We start from the raw sequence: 23,842 nt of genomic DNA on the forward strand, positions 1-23,842 counted from the left end.
TTAAAAAAGCGGAATTCTGTTGTAAGCGGAAGAAAATTATGTATGGTAAGAAGACGACTGAAGAGAAATTACAAAAAAATGAACGAACAGTAACCTAAGCTACCAGCTCTCTATATATTACTAATAATACTATGTACAAACTATACATAAAACTGTTAACAATTTACACAGCAGACATAACAGTGTTTAGACTTTACAATATACAATATTAAACAAAACAAATAACATGAAACAGATCTTTATTTGAGTGAAAACAATAACATGACCTTTACATTCATACACAAGGTATAGATAATCTCTGTAACATTTTTTGAAAAGGATTAAGTTGAAAATTAAAGACACAGTTTTAATTTGTACCAATGTTACAGACTGATGATTTTAAGTGTCTTGAATTGGACTAGATTTTTCCTAGAAAAAAAAACATAAAAAAAACAAAACCTACAGTTCAGAGGATTGTATTACTTCCATATGTCTGTGGTTAGAAAATTTTATTATAAACACTCATTAATACATTCTCATCATTTGCATATTGCAATAATAGACCAGAACATGTGAACTGCCCACATATTTACATAACTGGTGACTTGAGAATTTTGGTAAAATGCCAAAATAAATTATTGCCATAGATGGGCAAAGAAACAAGCAATGTAAAATTGTTGAGGGGGGAGAGGGTGGATTATGCCCCTGATTAAGGGGAGGGGAGGGGGGATTATGCTCATGGTTGAGGGGGAGGGGGATTATGCCCATGAAATAACTTGTCAGGTGGGCATACTGTGTTTTTAGAAAACCTTTATAAAGAAGTCAATTTCCACCACTGCAGGCAGTGGTAATCACAAAATCCATTGTATCATCAAACACCACCTCTACTGAAGATAATGAAACAATATACACTATCGTCAATGTTAAAGAATATTAATACAGAACTTGAAGGACAAACAATATATATACTTATAAATGTTGAATCATAAATGCAAGCAAAAGAAAGAAAGCAAATAAAAAAAACCAAACACATAAAAAAAAAAAAACCAACATTTTACTATTGATAAAATTCTGTTACCAATTCCAGTCAGGGAAACCACAAATTCAAATGGCATAAAAATTCCACAAAATAATGAAATTTTGACAAACCACAAAATTGATACTAATAATTAAAAGTACAAAAACAGATAATCAAAATTCTACTATAAAAAGAAAACAATTTTCACACCTCAAACCCTGATAATAAGTCATCAAGGAACTGGGTGATAAATTCTCAATTTAAGATCTGGATTTGTTTTATCAACAGTAATTTGATCCTTGCTTGCTAACAGGAAGAATATATTTTCCTTGTCAAGCACCAATAATGCCCATAGTTCTTAATTGGTAATAAATAATTCTATTTGTACAAGTACATGTACTAAAATCATGAATTATATCAGCTTACAGGATTTTCTTCTTATTGTTTCTAAACTATAATTGTAGTAGGAGTCAATCTGGACTGATAAAGTCACAATACATTGTGGATTATAACAGTATTTCCACAATACATGTAAGTACAAGGTTGGTTCAAAGTCTTAATCCATTTTGTACAGTAGACGATCTGTCTGAAAACTGTCTCTTTTTATCATGAATAAAATACTAAATAGTTGAGTCTTAGATTTGGACCTGTCAATGACTGACTATAGGGCCATACTAAGTGATGTAGCCCTCAGCCTAATCCTCAGGTTGATATACAATACCACCAGGGCCTGCCAGGGAAGAATGGCCCATCAGGTCAAAATCTACCTGTCTTGCTGCCTGCCTGCCCTCTGTTATGGCCCATACAACTAATGACTGGCCTCTTCTACAATCTGTCAGAGAGTAAAATAAAGATCATCACTGTAATATTACATGTATAAAGAAAAAATTAAGACAAAATGTTTTTTTTTGTCAAGAGTCATTCCACCAAACAAGTCCCATAACTCCCAACACATTTTTGCATCCAAACACTGTAAATATATTAAATTTTGTGCTTGTTAATATTTTTATTGATTCTGTCCAGTGAACATATTCACAAATTTCAATTGTCATTGTTTAACAAAAAAGATAAGTGTTTCATCATGTTTAAAAAAAATCTCAGTTTTGATGATACTATTGTTTATGCTCATCTGTCCAATGCAAAAAAAAGCCAAAAAAAAAAAAAAAATATATATATATATATATATATATAAAAAATTGCCCTTTGCAAAAATTTACATATTTATGAAGTAGTGTGACACTTTCTATGAAACTGCAAACTGATAAATCAATACAATTAAGTATAATCGCAAAATCTGAAATTATTGCATGCATTATTTATTGCAATTTTGTCAATTTTGATAAAAACAATGACTTTATTTTCCAAGAATTGAAAAAAATATATCCTTTATTACTTGTTTTCAAAATTCCCCAAATCATCTTTTAATTATTATAATTTAAAGACAATTTATTTTTTCACAATTAAAAAAACATTGCAATAATTCCTGAATTTGAATTGATTGCAGAAGTAATATATATATAACCCAGTCACGTTTTTTTGGCAACAATAAAAACTTCATCTACAATATCTTACCTCCAGCTGCGTACAGCCTTGGTATACTGGTAGAGTATCTATTTCTTGGGGTTTGGAAGTTTCCCCTAGCATCCAATTTAACTGACAGTTCTTCAACAATCTTCTTTTCTGGTCCCAAAAATCCCATAGCTAACATCACCATATCACATTTAACTAACTCCTCTGATCCTGTAAAATGTAAGAAATCACCATAAGATTAACAGCTCATGTCTTAACCAATGTTAAATCCCTTCAAACCTTCCCCAGTGTTTTCAACACCATTCTGTGTAAGAATCAAGCAATGAGTGGTGCATCGTTTTTCTCAATTTGGTCTTTTTTTGCCTCAAACATATTCAAATACATCTAGAAAACAACTGAACAGCTATTCAAATTTATCCTGAAGCATTGGTGATGTAGATATTTTTTGACTGCTTATATAAGGAAAAAGTTAAGGAAAATTTTCCTGCCATTTTTCCATAGTGCATTTCAACTAAATTTGACCTATCAATATCTTAAAAAGGCAAATTTTACAAACACTTTGACAGTAATTTCTAGAGGTAATGAGGTATAAATACTTGAATAATGCAAAAGAATCACCGTGTATTTTTTTGTTCATGTACCACACCCTATATACATTTTGCCTGATTCTTAGGCTGAGAAGTACTTAATTCTCATAACTCTGAATGAAGAAATTTGAAAACAATGAAAAACCAAATGAAATTCCTGTTATATCAAGCATTACAACACAAACACATATTCCCCCCCCCCAAAAAAAAATAATCGCCCTTTACAATACAAACCTGGAACATCTTTCATATTCCATCGACCAGCATCATCCTTTGTCCATTCCACTTTAACAGTGTTTATACCAGAAACATTACCATTACCATCATCGACAAAGTTCTGAAAAAAAAAGAACAAGTTTCCGTTCAGAGAAATGACTTGAGGTGTGTAGACAGACTAAAAATGAGAGATTCGGATAATTCAAGAGTCATAAGAAATTCTGCCTTGTGATTTAGAATGGTCAGTAAATTGAAGCTACAAAAGTAACTACATAAAAATATTCATAAATATCTGATAGAAGACCAAAAGTTTGATTATTTACTATTAACAGCATCCATCAAACATCACTACACTTAATAAACTTAATATACATTAAAATAAAATTACTTTCAAATTTCACTGAAATCTATTGAATAACTATAGTAATGATTACTAACAAACAGGTTGATTTCTACATGTTATGTATGTTTCGGTAATTTTGGGGTTATAAATATATTACAAATAGGCCAGACAAAAATGCTTGCTTCTTTCAGAGCGATAAAATATTGATGCATTTTAATTTTTAATGAATATCTGCATACTTACAGAACTCTTAATATTGAAGATCCTAGGATCCCTGCCAAATTTGAGTTCTACCTCTTCATGGCCGTAGTCCATCTTGAAGACTTTAGGCCAGGTAGGCCAGGGGTTATTAGGTGCTCTTGATGGAGGTGGTGGGGGCAATATCTCAAATGATGTTATACTCTTAGCACCCTGAAATGAATAGTAATTTGGTATGAGGGTGATTCTTAAATGCTCTTATTGGAAATTCATTGTATAAAAAATCATCGGAAGTTTTCATTTGTAACTTTAAAAGTCATAATATTGTCTGGAATAACTGACACTACACAAATGTAATCATATCTTTACCACTGAAACTTAATAGAAATATTTTTTCAATGGAACACTTAGTGGACTTGCCCTTAAAAACTGTCCTAATTCTAAATAGGCCCGTCATTAAACCCTAAGCATACTAAGTCTAAAAAAACCTGTCTTTTAATCTTCAGACCCCTAAATAGACATGTTCTTAAATCTTCAACTCCTTAAGTCTAAATAAACCAGTCCTTACATGTCTTAGAGAGGTAGCTATACAATCACAACCTGTGTCCCCTCCTCCAATAATGACTACATCCTTATCTTTTGCTAGGAGTTTGGCATATTCTAGATCATTTCCTTCCTGTTTTTTCTGCCATGTCTCCAGAAAACTCATGGCAAAATGTATTCCATTTAAGTTTCTCCCTGAAGAAGAGACAAAAACATCATTTAAACAAATTGACAAGATTAGTTTACAAAGAAAAAAAACTCTGTGACTGTCATACAGAACATACCGGTACTATTTCATAATTACAGACAATTTCAATCATTTCCAATATAATCATTTCTTATATTACAAAGTTGGTCATTGTGGTATAAACCTAAACACAATAATTAGAAAAATAACAAAGCTAAAAAGGCCTTACTATAAATGAAGACATTTTGAAAATCATCAAATAGATAATTCAAAACTTTATAGGGACAACTACTATACAAAAAGTTTCCTCACTTATATGCATTTAAAAAAAAACTTAAAAATACAATCCAGATGACCTAAATATTCCATATAACACTGCCATTTTCAAATTGAGAACCTTACATTTACAGCTTTCGTTTAACCTAATGAGTTTCTACCACTTTACAAGTACAGTAAATCTTGTCTAAACCAAACCCTGAATAATCTGAAATCCTGTCCAAATCAGATACTTTTTAAAGTGTATTTTTAATCTTGGTAAACCAAACACCTGTATTAAGGAAATAGACCTATGGAAAGGGACACAACTCTTACAAATCATTGGAACGCTTGTATTCAGCATTTTACATCAATTTCATGTAAGCATCAAAGTAACTTAAATTGATTTCATTCTGTTTCAAATGAAAGCTTGATAGGCTTAGTGAAATTAAATATGATACAAACATATCACTGATTTAAAGAGTTAATCAAACCAATTTTAAAATCCAAAAGATGTTTGGTTTAGACAGGTTACAATGTATTCACCTTTAATAGGTAGATCCCTAGGATGGGTGGCACCCAAACACAACAATACAGCATCATGTTTCTCCATCAACTCCTGAGCTGTAATATCTTTACCAACCTCCATGTTACATTTAAATTCAATTCCTTCTTGTTCCATTAGATCAACTCTTCGTTGTACAACCTGATAGAAAAAGACTCATTTTTAAACTGCTATAAATAAGTTACAATATTTAGACTAATTTACAACTGCACACTTTGTGCACCCAACATAAAACCCCCACATCCAAAAAAATGACTTTTCAACAACCCTCAGTTAGTACCCATGGGTATCATAATCAGTTTCCCTGTACCAATTTCATCATCTCTGGAAATGACCAATCATACATTGTTATGTCAAAAAAAATTGTTGATGTAATAGTGATTACATCAATTCAAATCTTAAACAACTTGGCACAGTTTTATCTTTATTACTATCATTTACAAGGCAAATAAATTTCTGTATAGATCTAGAGACAGTTTGTGGCTCATAAACACCCACATTAGCATAAAAATAAATAGACAATTGTTACAGCTGTTTTTTTTTCTGCATTAAAACTTGAAGAAAGGCCCATTAAATATCAAATTTCATCTCCGTCTTATTATTACAGACAAGATAAAAAATCTCTTTAAATTCTTGAATTAAGGAGGTAGACCTAGGGTAAGGGACATAACTCTTTAAATCACTGATATGTTTGTATCACATTCAATTTCACCAAAGCCTTTCAAACTTTCCTTTGAAACAGAATGAAATCAATCTGAGTTACTTTGATGCTTGCATAAGATTGATATCAAATGGTAAATACAAACGTTCCAATGATTTGTAAGAGTTGTGTCCCAAACCCTAGGTAAAAACTTACATCCTTTCCAAGTTTCATGGTAGGTATACCATATCTAAGTAAACCTCCAACTCTGTCATTTCTTTCAAATACAGTCACTTTATGGCCAGCCTGCAAAAATAACCTCAATTTCTTTATAACTAGTGAACAAATTTAGACTTCAAGGATGATAAGACTAAGGGTCTGGAAATTTTGATAGCCCATGCTGATAATTTTATCAAACTTCAGCAGATATTTATGTCAGTCTTTTACATGCTCACATTGAAAATAAATAAAAAAAACCCAAAAAACAAAACATTTTTTGTATAATTATTTTAAGATAAATATTGGAATTTGTGTTATTTCATCACATACTCTGCCTTTTAAAAAATATCAGAACGCATGAAGACATAAACACACAGATTCATTCAAGTTCTGTCTAAGAATCAGGTAAAATATGTATAAGGTGCCTGAATTGGTTATCTGGTTTAATTTTTGCCTTTCAGGGGCAATAACTCTAACAAGGGGTTGTCCACCAATTTTGACTGATGAAGACTTTTGTAGGACTTATTGTAAATATCATTTCATCAAGAAAGTTTCTTTCTATCTATTACAGTTTTCATGATATTGGTTCAAAACTGCTAAAACATCATTTTTGCCTTTCAAAGACAATAACTCTCAACGAAGAGTCCTCTGACAACTTTGAACCAATGCAGACTTTTGCAGGCCTTATAATAAGGATCACTTTAGCAATTGATAGGATTTGGCTAAACCTGATGGATTTGGAGATATATGAGAAAAACTTCTGACTGACCCCTTTGTTCCATTTTTTGTAACAGCAGCCATGTTGTTTGACGGATCAAAAATCCCCAAATCTGTACTATGCAAGATACTCCAAGGAACAGTCATACCAAGCTTGGTTCTAATTGGTTAAGTAGTGTTTTCAGAGAAGAAGAGTTTTGAAAAATTGTTAACGATGGACATCAAGTGATGGCAATAGCTCAAATGACCTTTGGCCAGGTGAGCTACAAAGGTAAAGATTTTGTTGCATTTTCCAAGTATATTTACCTCATAACACCCAGAATTAACTATCCAATTGTTTGTAAAGTTTGTCTTTTTAAGATATTGTAAGGTCAAGTTTAGTTGAAATGCACTATGAAAAAATGGTGAGAAAATTTTCCCATACTTTTTTCCTGTATAAGCAGTCAAAAAATATCTACATTACAGATGCTTCAGGATAAATAGTTTTTCGGTTGTTTTCTAGATGTATTGAATATATCTGAGACAAATAAGACCAAATTCTGAAAAAAATGTTTAACAACATATTGCCTGATTCTTAAACGAAACGGTACATAAGAAGATATTGAGATTATATGCTTCAAAGAGTGCTACTGGATATTAACTCAGAAGTTGAACCCTGAAAGAGTTAGGACAATTATTAACACAGCTTAATACACCTCTGACTTAAGACTGTGATTATCAAAATGTAAGTCACTTCATTTTGCTGACACAGAATGAAAATAGTGTAAGAAAATAAAATTAGAAATTGCTGTTTAAGGTACAATATCCAAAAAATTAAAATCATAAATTAGGAATTTCAAAGAAATCCTATAAATCAATTTTATTAAAATCAAAACAAAATATGTGGGCCAACTTTCTTGGTATTTTGTTCATTTAAGTACCAGTCCACATAAAATTCATACACTGCAAATGGTAAAGTGATTCATGGTGAAGAAAAACCCACCAAACAAGTGATGCTTTTTCAGTCTACATATGCTATACTTTCACAGAATAAAAGCATTTCTGCATTCAGATCTGCACTTTTAAGAAAATCATACATTCATCTCCCACTGAAATCAACCAAATGAAGCCGAATCAAGAACGATAACTCTTCCAAAGTGCAAATTTCATGTACAATTTATAAGATTTTTATCTCAAAAGCGCAACAACTTTATGAAAAACCAAGACTGGTTATGTGATCATAAATTGTTTCTGAACAAGAAATAAGACTGAATTCGGTGGGTTTTTAACATGCATGAATCACCTTCTGTCTGATTTTTAGAAAGACTGATACTTAAGTACTCACAAGTTAATGCTAAATGTAGTCAATATATCCAGATTCAATCATATACTTGGTTTAACAGAAAACACCAGGATAATAAATGTTATAACATCAAATTTAGAACAAAACAAACTGTCCTTAGACAAGATGAAACTAATCAATCATTGAAACTGAGAAATGACATAACAATTACAACATTTTAACAAAAAAAAAACAACAATAATAGGAATATGTCAAAGTCAGGCTTGAACCAAAACCTTTTGTTCTAACGATGAAATACTAAATAGTACAACTGTTAAGCAAGTTGGGCTACGAAACATTACATTACAAATGTCACGTCATAAACTACTATATTTTATCTTTTTCATCTAAAAAATTACATTTTCACCTAAAAGCACATTACCAATATAGATGATGTCATTGTCTTATATGAAAGAATGCTAAATCCAGTACAGTGTAATGGTTGCAGTGGTGCTTCTTTGGAAATACTCGACTTGTTCAATTTTGAGCAAAAATGTTGAAAATGTATTTTCTTCAACTTTTGTTGCTTATTTTTGTAATACTCCTCCATCTGAATTTTCAGAAAGTTGCATTTTTAGCAACGATGAGGGTTTTATCTGCTGAATTTAATGAAAATGTCGAAAAATTGGGGTCAGAATCTGGGAAATAATAACCAAGGTCCTCGAGACCTACTTGAAATTAAAGCCCAAATTTAATCTAGATTGTGCATATGAAAGAGCCCTATTGAATACAGCATGGTTACCTTTTGGACCCTTTGGATATCAATGTGAACCCTAGTGAATACAGCATGTTCACCTTTTGAACCCTTTGGATATCAATGTGAACCCTAATGAATACAGCATGTTTTATCTTTTGGACCCTTTGGATATCAATGTGAACCCTAGTGAATATGGCATGTTCACCTTTTGGACCCTTTGGGTATCAACGTGTACCACTCTGAAAAAGGACCAAAAATCAAAATTCTAAATCCAGCTGTCTAACTAATAAAAAAGCAATAGTTTTACCAGTTGTGTGAATATATACCTTTTTGATAACACCTTACTATTTACCATGTTAAATTGGGCAGCAGTCGCCATTTGTGCTGTTCTACTATCTACACTACTATTCATACTTATGTGATTAAATACCCCTGAGAAGATAATCTTCACCATGTTGACTGAATACCCCTGAGAAGATAATCTTCACCATGTTGATTGAATACCCCTGAGAAGATAATCTTCACCATGTTGAGTTGAATACCCCTGAGAAGTCTTCACCATGTTGATTGAATACCCCTGAGAAGATAATCTTTACCATGTTGAGTTGAATACCCCTGAGAAGATAATCTTTACCATGTTGAGTTGAATACCCCTGAGAAGATAATCTTTACCATGTTGACTGAATACCCCTGAGAAGATAATCTTCACCATGTTGAGTGAATACCCCTGAGAAGATAATCTGTACCATGTTGATTAAATACCCCTGAGAAGATAATCTGCACCATGTTGACTGAATACCCCTGAGAAGATAATCTGCACCATGTTGACTGAATACCCCTGAGAAGATAATCTGCACCATGTTGACTGAATACCCCTGAGAAGATAATCTTCACCATGTTGACTGAATACCTCTGAGAAGATAATCTTCACCATGTTGATTGAATACCCCTGAGAAGATAATCTTCACCATGTTGATACTTATGTGATTGAATACTCCTGAGAAGATAATCTTCACCATGTTGAGTTGAATACCCCTGAGAAGATAATCTTCACCATGTTGAATTGAACAGCAGCAAACGATCAAGCTGGTCAACACCTTATTCTGGCTACAGTTTTTCTTTAGTAATTCAATATCCCTGAGATGAGACCCTAATTCTTTACCTTGTTAAGTTGAGCAGCAGCAGCCAGTCCAGCTGGTCCACTTCCTACCACAGCTACAGTTTTACCAGTTCTGTGTAGTGGTGGTTCTGGCTTGATCCAACCTTGTTCAAATGCATGGTCTATGATTGCACATTCTATGTTTTTAATGGTCACAGCTGGTGAATTTACTCCAAGTACACAAGCACCCTGTAATGACAATAAATTTCTATTATTAGTGTTGATACACTGCAATGTTGTGCTGGTTGATGTCCTGACCAACAGGAATATGTGAGTCACCCAAATGCCTGTATAAATCAGACACTGAATAATCAAAAAGCTTGTATAAATCGGATACTGAATAATCTGAAAGCCTGCATAAATCAGACAGTGAATAATCTGAAAGTCTGTGTAAATAAAATACCTTTAAAGTCCTTAACTATCAGTTTAAAAGTTTTTGAACCTTGGAATACCAAACACCTGTCTAACCAAAACCAATTTTAAAGTTCAAGTTGGGCTTAGACAGGTTTCACCTTATAATTGAACCAATGAAATAAAGCATAAATTACTTTCATACATACCTCACAAGGAGCAGGACAGACTCGGCCTGTAAACTCGGGAAAGTTATTTGTCTGCAGCAGTTGGTCCAGAGCTTCCTTCCAGTTCTCCTGTAAAACACACATTAATACAGGTTACAGATCATGCAAGACAGCATCTTCAAAACAAGAAATATGGACAGACATATGGATGAACAGACAGACAGACAGACAGTTATTTCTATATACCCTGAAACTTTGTTATCAACTTAACAGAAATCATTCAATGGAGGGTTATATAATGAACAAATTGAAAAATCAAATTTATCCATGATGTTGTTTCAAGAGACATAACTCTGAAATAATTCAAAATAAGTAAATTTAGAACTCAATGTGTCTTCTTTAATGTTCTTAAAAAGACAATCGATAAATAATAATAGAAATAATTAATGTTTCTTAAGTACTAAATTTATGGTATTCAAGGGTATGCTAACTTGTTTTTAATTATCCATGTAAGTGCTCAAGTTGTAGTAGACTTACCCTAAAGACTAGATCATTCCATTTCGGTATAATATTACTGAGTGGGCAGCCATGGTCTGACTGACAAAATGGAACACCACACTCCATACATCTAAATACATATCAATGTTAATCAAGATTTTGTTCAAAATCTTGTTTCATGATGCTGTACAAAAATCAAAGTGCTGTAAGCACTGGAGGTTATTGATTCTTGTGAAAATTGTGGCATGAACAAAATTTCACAGATTACATGATGTTATATAAAATTGTGATCATAAAGTTACATTGTAAATATTTTGAAGAACTGTCTTTCATAAACTGAAAATCAATCATAGTTAATAATCCAACTTCATACACATTTACAAATTCTTGTTCCATTTCACCTCTTTCCTCAATTTTAAAGATATCCAAAAGTTTATGTGCATTTACATTAAAAATATATATTTTTGTATATCAACAAAGTATTCTTCTTACATTATAATTATACTTATATAATTTCAGCTTAAGAAAATGATTTCTTAAAAATTTTCAAAAACAAGACGGTTTTATCAATTTGAATTTTCCCGCCAATTTTACTTGGTTAAAATAACTGCTCTTCACTTTCTGTTTATAAATGGTAAAATACTAATGATAGGATGAAGAATTTGACTGATAAGTGTGTCAAAATGACCATGTTTAACACTTTTATGCTTCTAGACACATAACTGCAAGAAATAAATTCCCTAAATGCAAATTTAGTACTAAATATCTTTCAAAGCCAAATAGGAGTCCCTCAAATCTCGAGTTGATGTAAAGACTAGGTCTTAATTTTATTTGCAGAAATAATAGAATATTATTAGCTGATTAATTGAAAAAAACATACTTACTAGTTATAAAATAGGTATTGAATGATATAAATGGAATTACATTTGGACTATATTTTTGTGTAATTTTCAGAAATAGTAGGGAAGTTCCAGTGATGGACTGGTGACATAAGGTATTTTGATCCTTAAGGATCAAAACCCCAAAAAGATAACAAATCTCTATAAAAAAGCATGTAAACAAACTAATGGACACATAGACTAACACTAGTCAATCATGTATCTTGTTAAAAACGTAGGTATTCTGTAGATATATTATAGTTTATTGTAGTTTATGCACACTAGTACTGACATAATCATACATGTTAACCTATGGAACAGGTAATGGGGGAGATTTCCCCCTCCACCCATTAACACTCTCTTATGGATTTATTTAAGTAAAAGAGAATTTTTATGTAAAAATGCACTTGTTCATTTTTTTTTCACATAGTAATTTTAACTAAATACTTCCCACAAATCTTACATCTTTATGCAGGAGATTCTAAATTTTCAGTGATTTAGAGGGAGTCTCCCCACCAATGTTAACAAGTATAATACAAACCTAGCAGTCTGTTGTTTCAGACCTTCCTTCACACCTTTGTGGTTGTAGATTTCTTTCCAATCCTTCTGTCTGCTTGCTACGTCTCTATACTGACTCTTTGACCGAGGATACTTCATAAACCCTCTGTAATTCCAGTCAAAATAATTAAATACTAAGAATGTTATGATACAATAATTCAGGCAAAACAATCTCTTTATAACAAAATATTGTTAACTCAATTGCTAATGATACCAATTTTGTAGTTTTCGTGAATCTATCAAAAGAAATATATTTTCACACTGAACAAATAAATGTTATTTTAATATTCATAAAGAACATTACAAAAGGCTAAAATAAATAAATTATGTGTTCCTGGTTTCCCAACTCACCTCAGTTTCTGCCCCAACCCTGAACATTTTATTGCTAATTGAAAAAAAAAAAAAGTTTTTCTGTGTCGTTCTGGTTAAAATTTCATTGTTTCATATTTAACACATCATTGATATGCAAAGCATTTGACAAAAAGGCTAATAGGCTTATGTAAAAGTGATGAAGACTGTAAACAGACCGCGTGGTTTGTCAGCATTCATGCAAAGGCTAGATCTTAGCTGTCAAATACAAAATGCACATGGAGACTAAAATGTTGCCACCTCCAATCTGCACAATTACAATATAATGAGTACTCATAAAGAACATCAAAATGGATCAATAGATCAAATAAAAAAAATTAAAAAAAACCTCCAGAAAGTTTTTTAGCAAAGAGGAGTAACTTTCTACAAATTTGTCATACAACAGACTGGTTTACTGTCAAATTGGAGCAATAGACAGCAGTAGACCTCAAATTTAAATATTCAATTTATTAGAGCCGCGGTAAGTACTTCGATTCTTTTGAATAACTTATTTCAAACCATTCAGGTAATTACTGAAATGAAAATATAAGGTTTCAAGAAAAATGTTCAGTGTTTTCCCTTTCCACAAAGAGACCGGCTACCAGGTTGTCAGATATTGATGGGTTATGTCCCTTAGAAAAACTTGCTAAAATGGCTTGCATCCCATAAATATGAAAAAAAGCTATTGTTGCATGACCCATTGGAAAGGAACAATAAACAAAGAAATGTTTCACTTATCTACCCTACATAGTTTTTTGGTTTGGCCTCAACTTATACCAAAGTACCATAACCGTGAGATGAATTGACAATCATTACCTTACAATAATTGTTAAAAAAAATAAACAAACATTTTAAAGTTAGATGATGTTAAATGTACCTGAGTTTGTCCAGTTTTTCTACAACCTTCTTGTTTCTCTCTCCATCAGGGATGGCATCTTCTATATCTACAATTTTCTTGGCCTGTGCATCCTGAAACAACACATCAATGTTGAATGTATGATTTTAAGAAAACTGAGATGTTTAGAATGGAGTACTCATACTGATTCTCTTGAATGATTGTCAAAGACAGCCTTTTTTCATAGTCACTTAGAAGTTGCTTCCTTCACTTTTTAAAATTTTAGTATCTTGTAAATTGAAGTATTTACCAAATTACATATACTGTGAAAGTACTTTAATTTGTGGATCAGGGAAGAAATACAAGTTTGTGGATTCTTGAAGTTGTGGTCTGAAGGTTTTCAGTGTACAAATCAAAGAAAATCTCCTTTTCCTTCGGCACCAAAATTCATGGTTTGGCTTACCCACAAAAGTTGGTACCCCACGAACAATAGTACTTTCACAGTACTTGAAAACTGTTCAGGGATCAATATATGCACTCTCAAATTGGCACTCAGCAACTAAATTTCATAATGGACAAGTGAAAGTTAACCACAGCTTGCCCTATGCCACACCTAATTTTGGATTTATTGTGGAGAGGCATAAAAACAAATACCTTTTGAATTTCTTCTTCATCATCATCCTCTATCTCATTCATCATGTCTTCATCATATTCTTTTTCATCATCATCATCATTCACCATTTCACCATTAACCAAACTACCATTCACTTTAGGTCCATTCTGTTCAACTTTAGCTGCTTCTTCGGCAGCTTGCTCCTCTAACACTCTTCTGTACTCATGAGGGAAAACCTTAACAACAGAAAACAAAATTTACATCAGCTGTTTTCTACTATCCAATACAAGGTGTCATGAAACCTTTGATTTCAGTCTGACAGAAATTAACTTGTAATACCAAGTGTTATATAAAGCAAGGATCTTTTTAGTTTTGTATCTTTAACAACATTAAATGTTTATAGCTCGCGTCTTTTAAGTTTTATTAAATTATGAAGGATAATAAATCCAAGTTGATGTATAACTATAAAAAGCATTTTCTGCATTTTTAAAAATATCAATATATTAGAATTTGTCATCTTACGAGCAACACTTGCTTCATAATAAATTATAAATGGCAGAAATAATAATTTAGTACTAAAATACAACTGTACCTTGATAAAGTTTGACTTCTCAGTTTCCCAGTTGTCAATGATATGTGCAGCAACCTCTGACCCTGTTTTGTCCTTAAACTCCACTAAGTGATCTCTGACAAAGGTCAGGTCATCCTGAAGTTCTAATGGGTCAAGGCTAACAGATTCCATGTTACATTTAGCAGGAAATACCTTAGTACTGAAAGTAAGATAATAGTAAATGATAAAAATAGGGCATCAAATAGTACATTAAATGATACCCAGCCACCTTTCCAAAAATTTGTTGGGGTAAAAACAACTTAAAATGACCATAGCTTTTGTGTAATAATCTGATAAAAATTGAAATAGAAACTAATTTGTATTTTATGATAATCAATAGCTATACAAAGTTCGAAAAAGATTGTCTTTTATATCTCCTTATGTTGTCATCTGGAAACTGTCCCGAGACGGATGGACAGTATATCACATAATACTTTACCAATTTGTATGGCAGGTATAAAAAATAAAAGTCTTATTGTCACTGCCCACTAGTTCTTGTTGATAAATTTTGGTGTATTTTTTTTTTCTTCAAATTATGGAATAAATGAGAAATCCAGGAATTATTTGCAGAATAACTTAAAAACATCAACCATTTAAAACTATGGTAAATGCATTAACTTTGGCACTATACCAATGTTTGCTATTTTCAGGATGAACAGAAAAGTGAGAAAAATAGTACCCTAAAAATTTCCTGTCAACACTATTTAATGCTTATAATATTTTAAACAGTGAAACCTACTTGTCATAAATATAAGCAATTCCCCCAGACATTCCAGCAGCAAAGTTTCTCCCTGTCAATCCAAGAATAATAACTCTTCCTCCTGTCATGTACTCACATCCATGATCACCACAACCCTGTAATATATCAAACTTATATCAAATCAAAGCCCTTATATTGTAATCAATGGAATAGATCATACATACTTTTCTTAAAAACATGTACTGCCTTGTTTAAAAGAGAAATATTTTCATTAATTATATTCTGACCTTTCACCTCTTTGAAATAAGTACTGTAAACATATTAATTTTCGCGGTGTACTAATTTTCACTATATTTTTGCTGTTGACAGAAAACCATGAAAAATAGTACCCGCAAAATAGATTTTTTAGCACTATATTAACGCAACTCATTTTTTGAAACCGTGAATATTGATACCCGTGAATATGTTCATTTGACAGAATCCGTGCAAAATTAGCAACCTTGAAAATACATTTACAGTATCTTTTTACAACGTAATATTCAATCCTATGGGAGGTTTAGTTTTCACTGTGCATAAAATATCAAACATATGTAATTTCTATTCACTAAGTGATAAAAAAAAATGAGGACAACAGAATAACTTTAAAGAAAAAGTTGTGGATGAATGCCCAGAAAGATGAACATCATAATCACTATCCTGTCAAGGGGAGTAGGTATAACAATATTTTAAGATGCACTCTTAAGTTTATCCCACCAAATTTGTAATGAAGAATTCTTCGGAAGAGTCCAGCATAAGATGGTTGACAGTTTACCTAGAAATGTTACTTACTTCACTGATAGCAATAACGCCAGAGTTCCTGACACAGAATCTCTCTGCTGTCTGTCCTCTGAAATAAGCTTTCCCTGAGGTAGCACCATACAGCACAACGTTTCCCACAATGATATTGTTCTCGGACTTGTAGCCCTCAGATATGTTCTTTGGTGGATAGATGACTATCTCTCCTCCTGATAGACCCTGTAATTTAAAGGAATGGGTAAGAAAATAAATAAGCTGAATGTAGAAATATATTAAATTGTTCTTATAAACATTTCAGAACTTTTAACACAGTAATAATTACATTTCTTTAATTTTAGCTTACTGATCCATCTCTTAACCCACTTTGTAAAAATACTGATTTTCTCACATGTGAGTTTGTTTTTCAGTCTTGGCAGATGAAAAGTTTTGAATTCCATTGTAATATCATTATATCAGACTTTTTTGCTCAATGATGTGACATACAAACGTTGTGAGAATTGAGTTAAAGTTGTAATTTTTTTTTTAAATTAAAAAAAGAGTGTCTTCCTTCATAACTCAAGAATTAATAAATTTCTAAATAGAATAATGCTTATCTTCTTCTAATTAGTCAAATCATTCATATGAATTAATGATTACCTTTACTAATTAGTCAAAACATTCACACTGAATGATAACGTTTCCTTTGTAATCAAAACATTCAGATGAGTTAATGATTACCTTTCCAACATAGTCATTAGCATCTCCTTCTAGCTCTACATAAACACCTTTAGCCATGAAGGCACAGAAGCTCTGACCACCAGATCCAGTCATCTTCAGGGTTATACTCTTGTCAGGTAATCCTGCTTCAACAGTCTTCCTAAAATATCATATCAACATGTCAATGAACTGAAAACTGTGGCAAAGCAGAAATTTCACATGATCAAAAAATAAATTGTATTAAATTTCAAATGATCATTTCTACAAATGTAAGAGACAAAACAAAATAATAGAGACATAACTACATAAAGTGGCAAAACTTAAACCTCCCATGCCTGAAGTCAGGGGCATAAAATATGGCTTGACTAAGTAGTTTTTTTTTCATCTTTTTATATGCAATTTAAGAGAGAAGAGAGAATTTATATGCCAATCTTTTTAATGTGAGATGTAAATAATCTAATTTTCCCACTTTATCTATATTTAATAGGTCTCTTATTTCACAACAATTTGTACATATTTCTTGTTTCACTGTAATCTTACTTTGAGATGAAGTAGCTGAGTGTAGCACCAAATGTTCTGTCTTCATTGGTAATAGGCATCTCAATCGTAACACTCTTCTTCTTGCCTTCTATTACATCCTTAGCTTGTTCATAAACTTTATAATCCTGTAGATTACGTTACATATCATGATAACCCACTTAAATTATAACCTAAGACATTTTAGTACAAATTAAGTAGCCACAAGTCCAAATTCTTACAACATTCTATAACTGTTAGGTATATTTGAGAAAAAAAAATTATGTACCAAGACTTGGCATGAAAATAAAATAAAGACGATATATCAGCAACAGTATAATTTAAATGTGTAATACAACAATCAATAATATTCTACTTTATTACAATTTCTATTTTACATAAATATATTAATAAAAAAATCACCATCAACTACTCATAAAATTCATTACTGTAAATATGAAGAAAAAAAATAGTATTTTTCATTACTTTTCAATTATACAATATCAGAATTAAAACAAGAACAAAAAATAAAACAAAATTGTGAATACAAAAATACTATTAAAATGTGACATACCAGTCTTTTCTCAAGATCAAAGATCTGAGCTACACTTCCACCATGTATATTAATTCCAGGTCTCATGTCCTGAGCATTCTTTAGTATCTGACTGAAGTCAAGGAGTTTAGCCTTGTGGTTCTCTGGGTCAGGGGAAAACCTCAGTTTATCTGTCCTACCAATCATGTCTTGTAATCTACGAAATCCCATCTGGGCCATTATACTACGGACCTAAAATGTGTGCATACATCTGTCACAAACAGATATTTTACTCCCAAAAAATAAACTATCCTACAATATTTTTTTTCTTCAATTTATTTTTATAGCAGAGTAGTGAGAATCGCTTTTGCCATGAAAATGAGCGAGACCTACAATATGACCAGTACAGTTAGGAACATGTACATGACCTCTACCTAACTTTAGATTTTGATCCAACATTCCAACCTACTAACTTTACCGTTATCTCACTATTATATGCAAACAAATTAGTAAAACAATCTGTTCTTCAAAAAACAAGATATACATGTATCTAAGCAGATTTTAACAACAATTTTACCAAACTTTGCTTGAGCAAACTGATAAACAGTAATGTTTTCTACCAATATTTACCTCTTCAGCTATAAGAAACAGGTAGTTAACAACATGCTCTGGTTTGCCTGCAAACTTCTTCCTTAATACAGGATCCTGAAGAATAATGAACATTCAATAAAAACATAATAATAATTACTGATACATTGTAAAAATATTACAATGCATTTATTATAGGGAAAATGTGAATATATTAATATATTGGAAAAAAAATCAAACTTACATTTTAGAATTTTCACCCCTGGAGAAGTTTGATTAACATGTTTCATAAAAGGTCATATCTTATTAAGCTCATTGATAACAAAATTGTAGTAATGAATAGACAAACTATGCCCTACATCATTCTTTTACATATCTTCATGTACCTTTACTGGATTGTGAAAAAAAACAACTTCAGAGGCAAATCAACTAATTTCTCACCATCTTCACTAACGTTGCATTTATGAATCAACTACTTTTAAAAAAATGACATGCTTATCCATTGAAAACATCAGATACCTGTGTAGCCACACCCACAGGGCAGGTGTTAAGGTGACATTTCCTCATCATGGTACAACCCATTACAATCAATGGTGCAGTACTGAATCCAAACTCATCAGCTCCTAACATGGCTGCTATGACTACATCTTTGCCTATAACAGGAACATCACATTTTGGTTAAAACAAATATGGAAATAATGAACTTAAATGTATGTATAATGTTACAAACACCAATTCCACGGACTGATAATTTCATGATGACTCTTAACAAAAAAAAACACTTAGCAATGTTTTTAAAGGGGAGTAGTTAATTTTTAGAAATGAATGGCAAGATTTTTTGTGCAAAAAGTTTTTATTTAGCAGGTCTTGAATGGCTCAATCTTGAGATATTTTGAACATTTTTTCCTGGTCCGTTCTACTTCAACTCAACAAAAAAATTTGACAGTATGTTTTTCTTAGTATATACAGAATAACTGCAGATCTGAAAAAGAGACAAAACATATCAAAGTCAGCCAGATAGGGCAAGATGTGGTGTACTGTCAAGACCTTCAAAACAGGCATTACTCTTTATATCAGTGATGTAATTTTTTATTTAATGTTACATTATCACTGATAATTGCCCATAATGTTTAATATCATGGCACAGAGATAAAAATTATCAGGAAGTAGGAACAACAGGAAAAAATGATAACATTGGCTGATAGAATAATTTATCATTTACCAGTTCTGATTTGTCCATCAGCCTGTAATACAACCCTGGATCGTAGATCATTCATCACTAATGTCTGATGGGTTTCACTAATTCCTAGTTCCCATGGTAATCCAGCATTCTTTATCCCTGTCCAACTACTGGCACCAGTTCCACCATCATGTCCTGAGATTGTGATATGTTCTGATTTTCCCTGTCAAACAACACAAAATTAGTTTTCACTAAAGAGTTTTCTTAAACATTGAAATGAAGTATCATAAGAAAAACTGTGTAAATGAATAGTAAATAATTTAATCACAAACCAGGCATCTATAATCAATAATGAATTAGTGTTGAGCGAACAAACTTAGTGCTGTAAGCTATCAATAGTTAAGAGAACTGTAAAACCTTAGAATGTTTATTGTCATGATTGTGATGAATAAATGAGTGGCACTGCCATTCAGTTTTCTTGTTCTGGTGATATGGGGTTGAATTTCCATTTCCAATCCTTTATAAAATAAAACAAAGAGAAACCAAAATTCATCTAATTCACATTAACATTAACAAATTCATAAATGGAAGTGTAAAATAATCATTCAAAATGACAAGTTTTGTGGATGCAAATAATTCATGAATTTGGAAAAGAATAAGTTATACATTTGTTTACCTTTGCTACACCAGCAGCAATGATACCAACACCAACTTCTGACACTAACTTGACACTGATACGGGCATCAGGGTTGGAACACTTCAGATCATAGATTAACTGAAAAACAATAAATTAATTAGCAAATATTTCTTTACAAAAGCAAAATTTCAAGAAACAAACTTGAGAAATGGGAATGGCCACATCCTGTAAACTTGATTGACTTTATGTGTGGCTAGTTTGCATTTTATTTTTTTTTGCATATATGAAATACTGAATGAATTTTACTCACATATTTTTCGCTATATTTGTTCATCCAAAAAAAAATAATAGGAAACTATATCCATATGAAATACACAGAATTAATTTTTCTTAACAAGAAAGGTGTAAATCTAATAGTCTCTTATTTTTGTACCTTAAACCTTTGTGAAAAGTGTTCACTTATGTGTAGCTAAAATTTAGCTATTATTTCTGTGCTTAAGCTACCTAACAAATATAACCAACATTGATTACCGCTATAACCTTGGTTCCCTTGATTAATCTTTTGAAACTTCCTAAAATTAACAGATATTTCATAATATTTAACATTGAATAAAAACTTGATACTCACCTCGGCAAGATCTTCTATAGAATAGATATCATGATGAGGAGGAGGACTGATTAAACCTACTCCAGGGATGGAATGTCTTGTTTTAGCTATTTCTTTTGATACCTAAAATTACAATAATATGCATACTCTCATTTACATAAAATTTACATAAATCCTCTTGTAATTCCCATTATAGTTTTTAAATACATACATCTTATATCTAACTGCAATGGGTAATTAAAAAAAAAAAAAAAAAAAGAACTGATACAAATGTAGTTTAAGATTCTAGCTTCACATCAATAGCAGCCATAAACTCTTTCTTACCTTGTGGCCAGGTAATTCACCACCTTCTCCTGGTTTGGCTCCTTGTGCCATTTTAATCTGCAGTTCATCAGCATGACTCAGGTAGGAACTAGTCACACCAAATCTTCCAGATGCAACCTAAAATAAAAGAAGTGAAAACATATTGTGTATGAGGTCATGTCTGGAACTAATCATTCTCTAAATCACTCAATATTTAAGACACACACATTGTGATAAAATAACATGATTGCTGAAAATACTATTGTCCATGAGAGACTTTTCATGATAAAATTAGAAACACATAAAGGGTTCCATTCTCTATTTTGAAAAAAAAAATGGCATGAATTTCTGATATCAAAAGAAATCTAGTTCACAAATTAGAGATTTTCTCTAATTTGAATTGTAAAATTGAGAAAATTTGCATGAAAAAAGTCATTCACTGTACCAGAATATACCTGTTTGATCTTTGACCTCTTATTAAACATAGGATCCTCATTAAGGTACCTCTGGGCATCCTCTCCTCCTTCACCTGTGTTAGATTTACCTCCAGCTCTGTTCATTGCTATCGCCAAAGTTGTGTGAGCTTCTAGGGACAAACTTCCAAAACTCATAGCACCTGGAAAATATCATTTTACAAAATATTTCAATAAACCCTTAAAAATATACAAGTGCATGTGGACTTTTTCTATATTCATTCATTTATACACATAGAAACTATCTTCTCATAAATGTATAACTGAAAAGCAGCGTACAAAAATAAATATCTAAATCTTAATTAAAACAGAGTATGATGTTAATAGTAGAAACAGTGCACGCTTACCCTACTGGTGTATGATGCATGCTCCCAGTTTTTAGCGGAGTTTTTGTCACACATTTACTAATGTTTCTATGTGCATGATATTTTTGTTATTTCTTTGTCTTTTTGTGTATGTGCCTATTCTCTTTGTCTAGTCATTACCCCTGGATTATGTTCCATGATTACTGTTCAAATCCTGGTTCGCTTGATATCCCTTCCACATATAAAGTATTAAATTGTATTATCTTTCCTTACAAATATCTGCACAATACCTTTGAAACATTATAACTGGTTTTGAAGAAGTTGCACTTCTAAGTACATAGATTGACAGACAGAACCCTGTATTATTATAAAACCAACTTTACCGGTACAGAATCTCTTTACTATTTCTTTAGCATCTTCAACATCTTCCAAATCCACAGGTTTCTCAGCATACATAAAGTCTAATTGTCCTCTAAGAGAACATCTCTTAGAACTCTCCCAGGCTGATTCTTTAAACCGGTCATAGGCCTCAGTGCTGTTATTCTTAGCTGCATCCTATAAAAAGAAAGAACTGTGAAGTTTTGATTACATGAAAGCATATCGTTATCTCTATCAAGAGTTTGTGCTGTTTATTTTCTTTCTATTCTGTTGTAGTTCATCGTGTTGTATGATCTGTTTTTATAATGTTGTCCTTATGGTGTTCCCATGGTTGTCACAGGATGTCCTCTCATTTTAACCTTCCAAGCTTCAGTATAGCTGCTTCTTCCTTTAACTGATCCTATTTAAATTCTGACAATACGAATATTTCTTTATTTTTGCAAAATTCAATAGGAATCTACAGATTAGTAGCTATCACTAGGTACCGTATAATGGGGAATATTCGCAGGGTGCTAATATTGGCATATTTTAGCAATGTGTCAAAAAATTCCAAAAATCCATAAAATAACTACTCTGAGCTAAAATATTTAGTAAACCACTTAGCATCTGCCAAAATTGGAATTGGTAAAATTTTTTGTATACTTTTTTGCCTAATAATTACAAAATTTTACATCCGCCATATGGTATTCGTTAAATATCCATTATCCTGTGGTTACTACAGGGCTTATTTACTACTAGTTATCTTTGTGCTCTCTTTCATTTTCTGTAAGTTGTTTGTTCTTTCTATTGGTATGTTATGTCTTAACTGTTGGATGATACTTTCACAATGATAGCCAACATCTCCATGTTCACACAGATTGTGATTGTATATAACATACCTGTAGATTAGCCACTGACATAGGATCATTCATGTGTTTCTCTCCACCATCTCTCCAATGATAGAACCCTGGGTTCATAACAACCTGATTATCACATTCCCTGGTAGTATAGGCCAACTGATGTCTGTGGAAGGTCTATAAAGAGAAGCAACACTTAACATGAAACCATATGAATGGTATTCAGAAAGTGAACAAGAAACGAAGGTATGATATTTCCAAAAT

The 23,842-nt window shown here is 31.9% G+C and overlaps 1 protein-coding gene across 1 annotated transcript in view; it reads right to left on the minus strand.

Annotated features, from left to right (window-relative positions):
* Positions 1-222: 222 nt before the first annotated feature.
* LOC148613604 (uncharacterized) overlaps positions 223-23,842 on the minus strand; it is a 54,425-nt gene continuing 30,805 nt past the window's right edge. Inside the window, exons 19-46 of the mRNA XM_088587046.1 lie at positions 23,621-23,755; positions 22,748-22,919; positions 22,042-22,202; positions 21,608-21,724; positions 21,305-21,406; positions 20,716-20,814; positions 20,082-20,262; positions 19,379-19,512; positions 18,902-18,976; positions 18,314-18,523; positions 17,764-17,888; positions 17,245-17,383; positions 16,561-16,746; positions 15,772-15,887; positions 15,015-15,192; positions 14,464-14,658; positions 13,852-13,943; positions 12,610-12,732; positions 11,230-11,320; positions 10,735-10,821; positions 10,178-10,363; positions 6,278-6,367; positions 5,403-5,562; positions 4,440-4,609; positions 3,917-4,084; positions 3,349-3,451; positions 2,570-2,737; positions 223-1,829 (exon numbers count right to left, since the gene is read on the minus strand). Coding sequence (XP_088443172.1) covers positions 1,693-1,829; positions 2,570-2,737; positions 3,349-3,451; positions 3,917-4,084; positions 4,440-4,609; positions 5,403-5,562; positions 6,278-6,367; positions 10,178-10,363; positions 10,735-10,821; positions 11,230-11,320; positions 12,610-12,732; positions 13,852-13,943; positions 14,464-14,658; positions 15,015-15,192; positions 15,772-15,887; positions 16,561-16,746; positions 17,245-17,383; positions 17,764-17,888; positions 18,314-18,523; positions 18,902-18,976; positions 19,379-19,512; positions 20,082-20,262; positions 20,716-20,814; positions 21,305-21,406; positions 21,608-21,724; positions 22,042-22,202; positions 22,748-22,919; positions 23,621-23,755 — 3,900 coding nt within the window. The 3' untranslated portion in view covers positions 223-1,692. The remainder of the gene's footprint in view (positions 1,830-2,569; positions 2,738-3,348; positions 3,452-3,916; positions 4,085-4,439; positions 4,610-5,402; positions 5,563-6,277; positions 6,368-10,177; positions 10,364-10,734; positions 10,822-11,229; positions 11,321-12,609; positions 12,733-13,851; positions 13,944-14,463; positions 14,659-15,014; positions 15,193-15,771; positions 15,888-16,560; positions 16,747-17,244; positions 17,384-17,763; positions 17,889-18,313; positions 18,524-18,901; positions 18,977-19,378; positions 19,513-20,081; positions 20,263-20,715; positions 20,815-21,304; positions 21,407-21,607; positions 21,725-22,041; positions 22,203-22,747; positions 22,920-23,620; positions 23,756-23,842) is intronic.

Source organism: Perna viridis, chromosome 6 (assembly GCF_037379345.1).
Source record: "Perna viridis isolate PV_CMFRI_1.1 ecotype Kerala chromosome 6, ASM3737934v1, whole genome shotgun sequence".
Taxonomy (NCBI): Eukaryota; Metazoa; Mollusca; class Bivalvia; order Mytilida; family Mytilidae; genus Perna; species Perna viridis.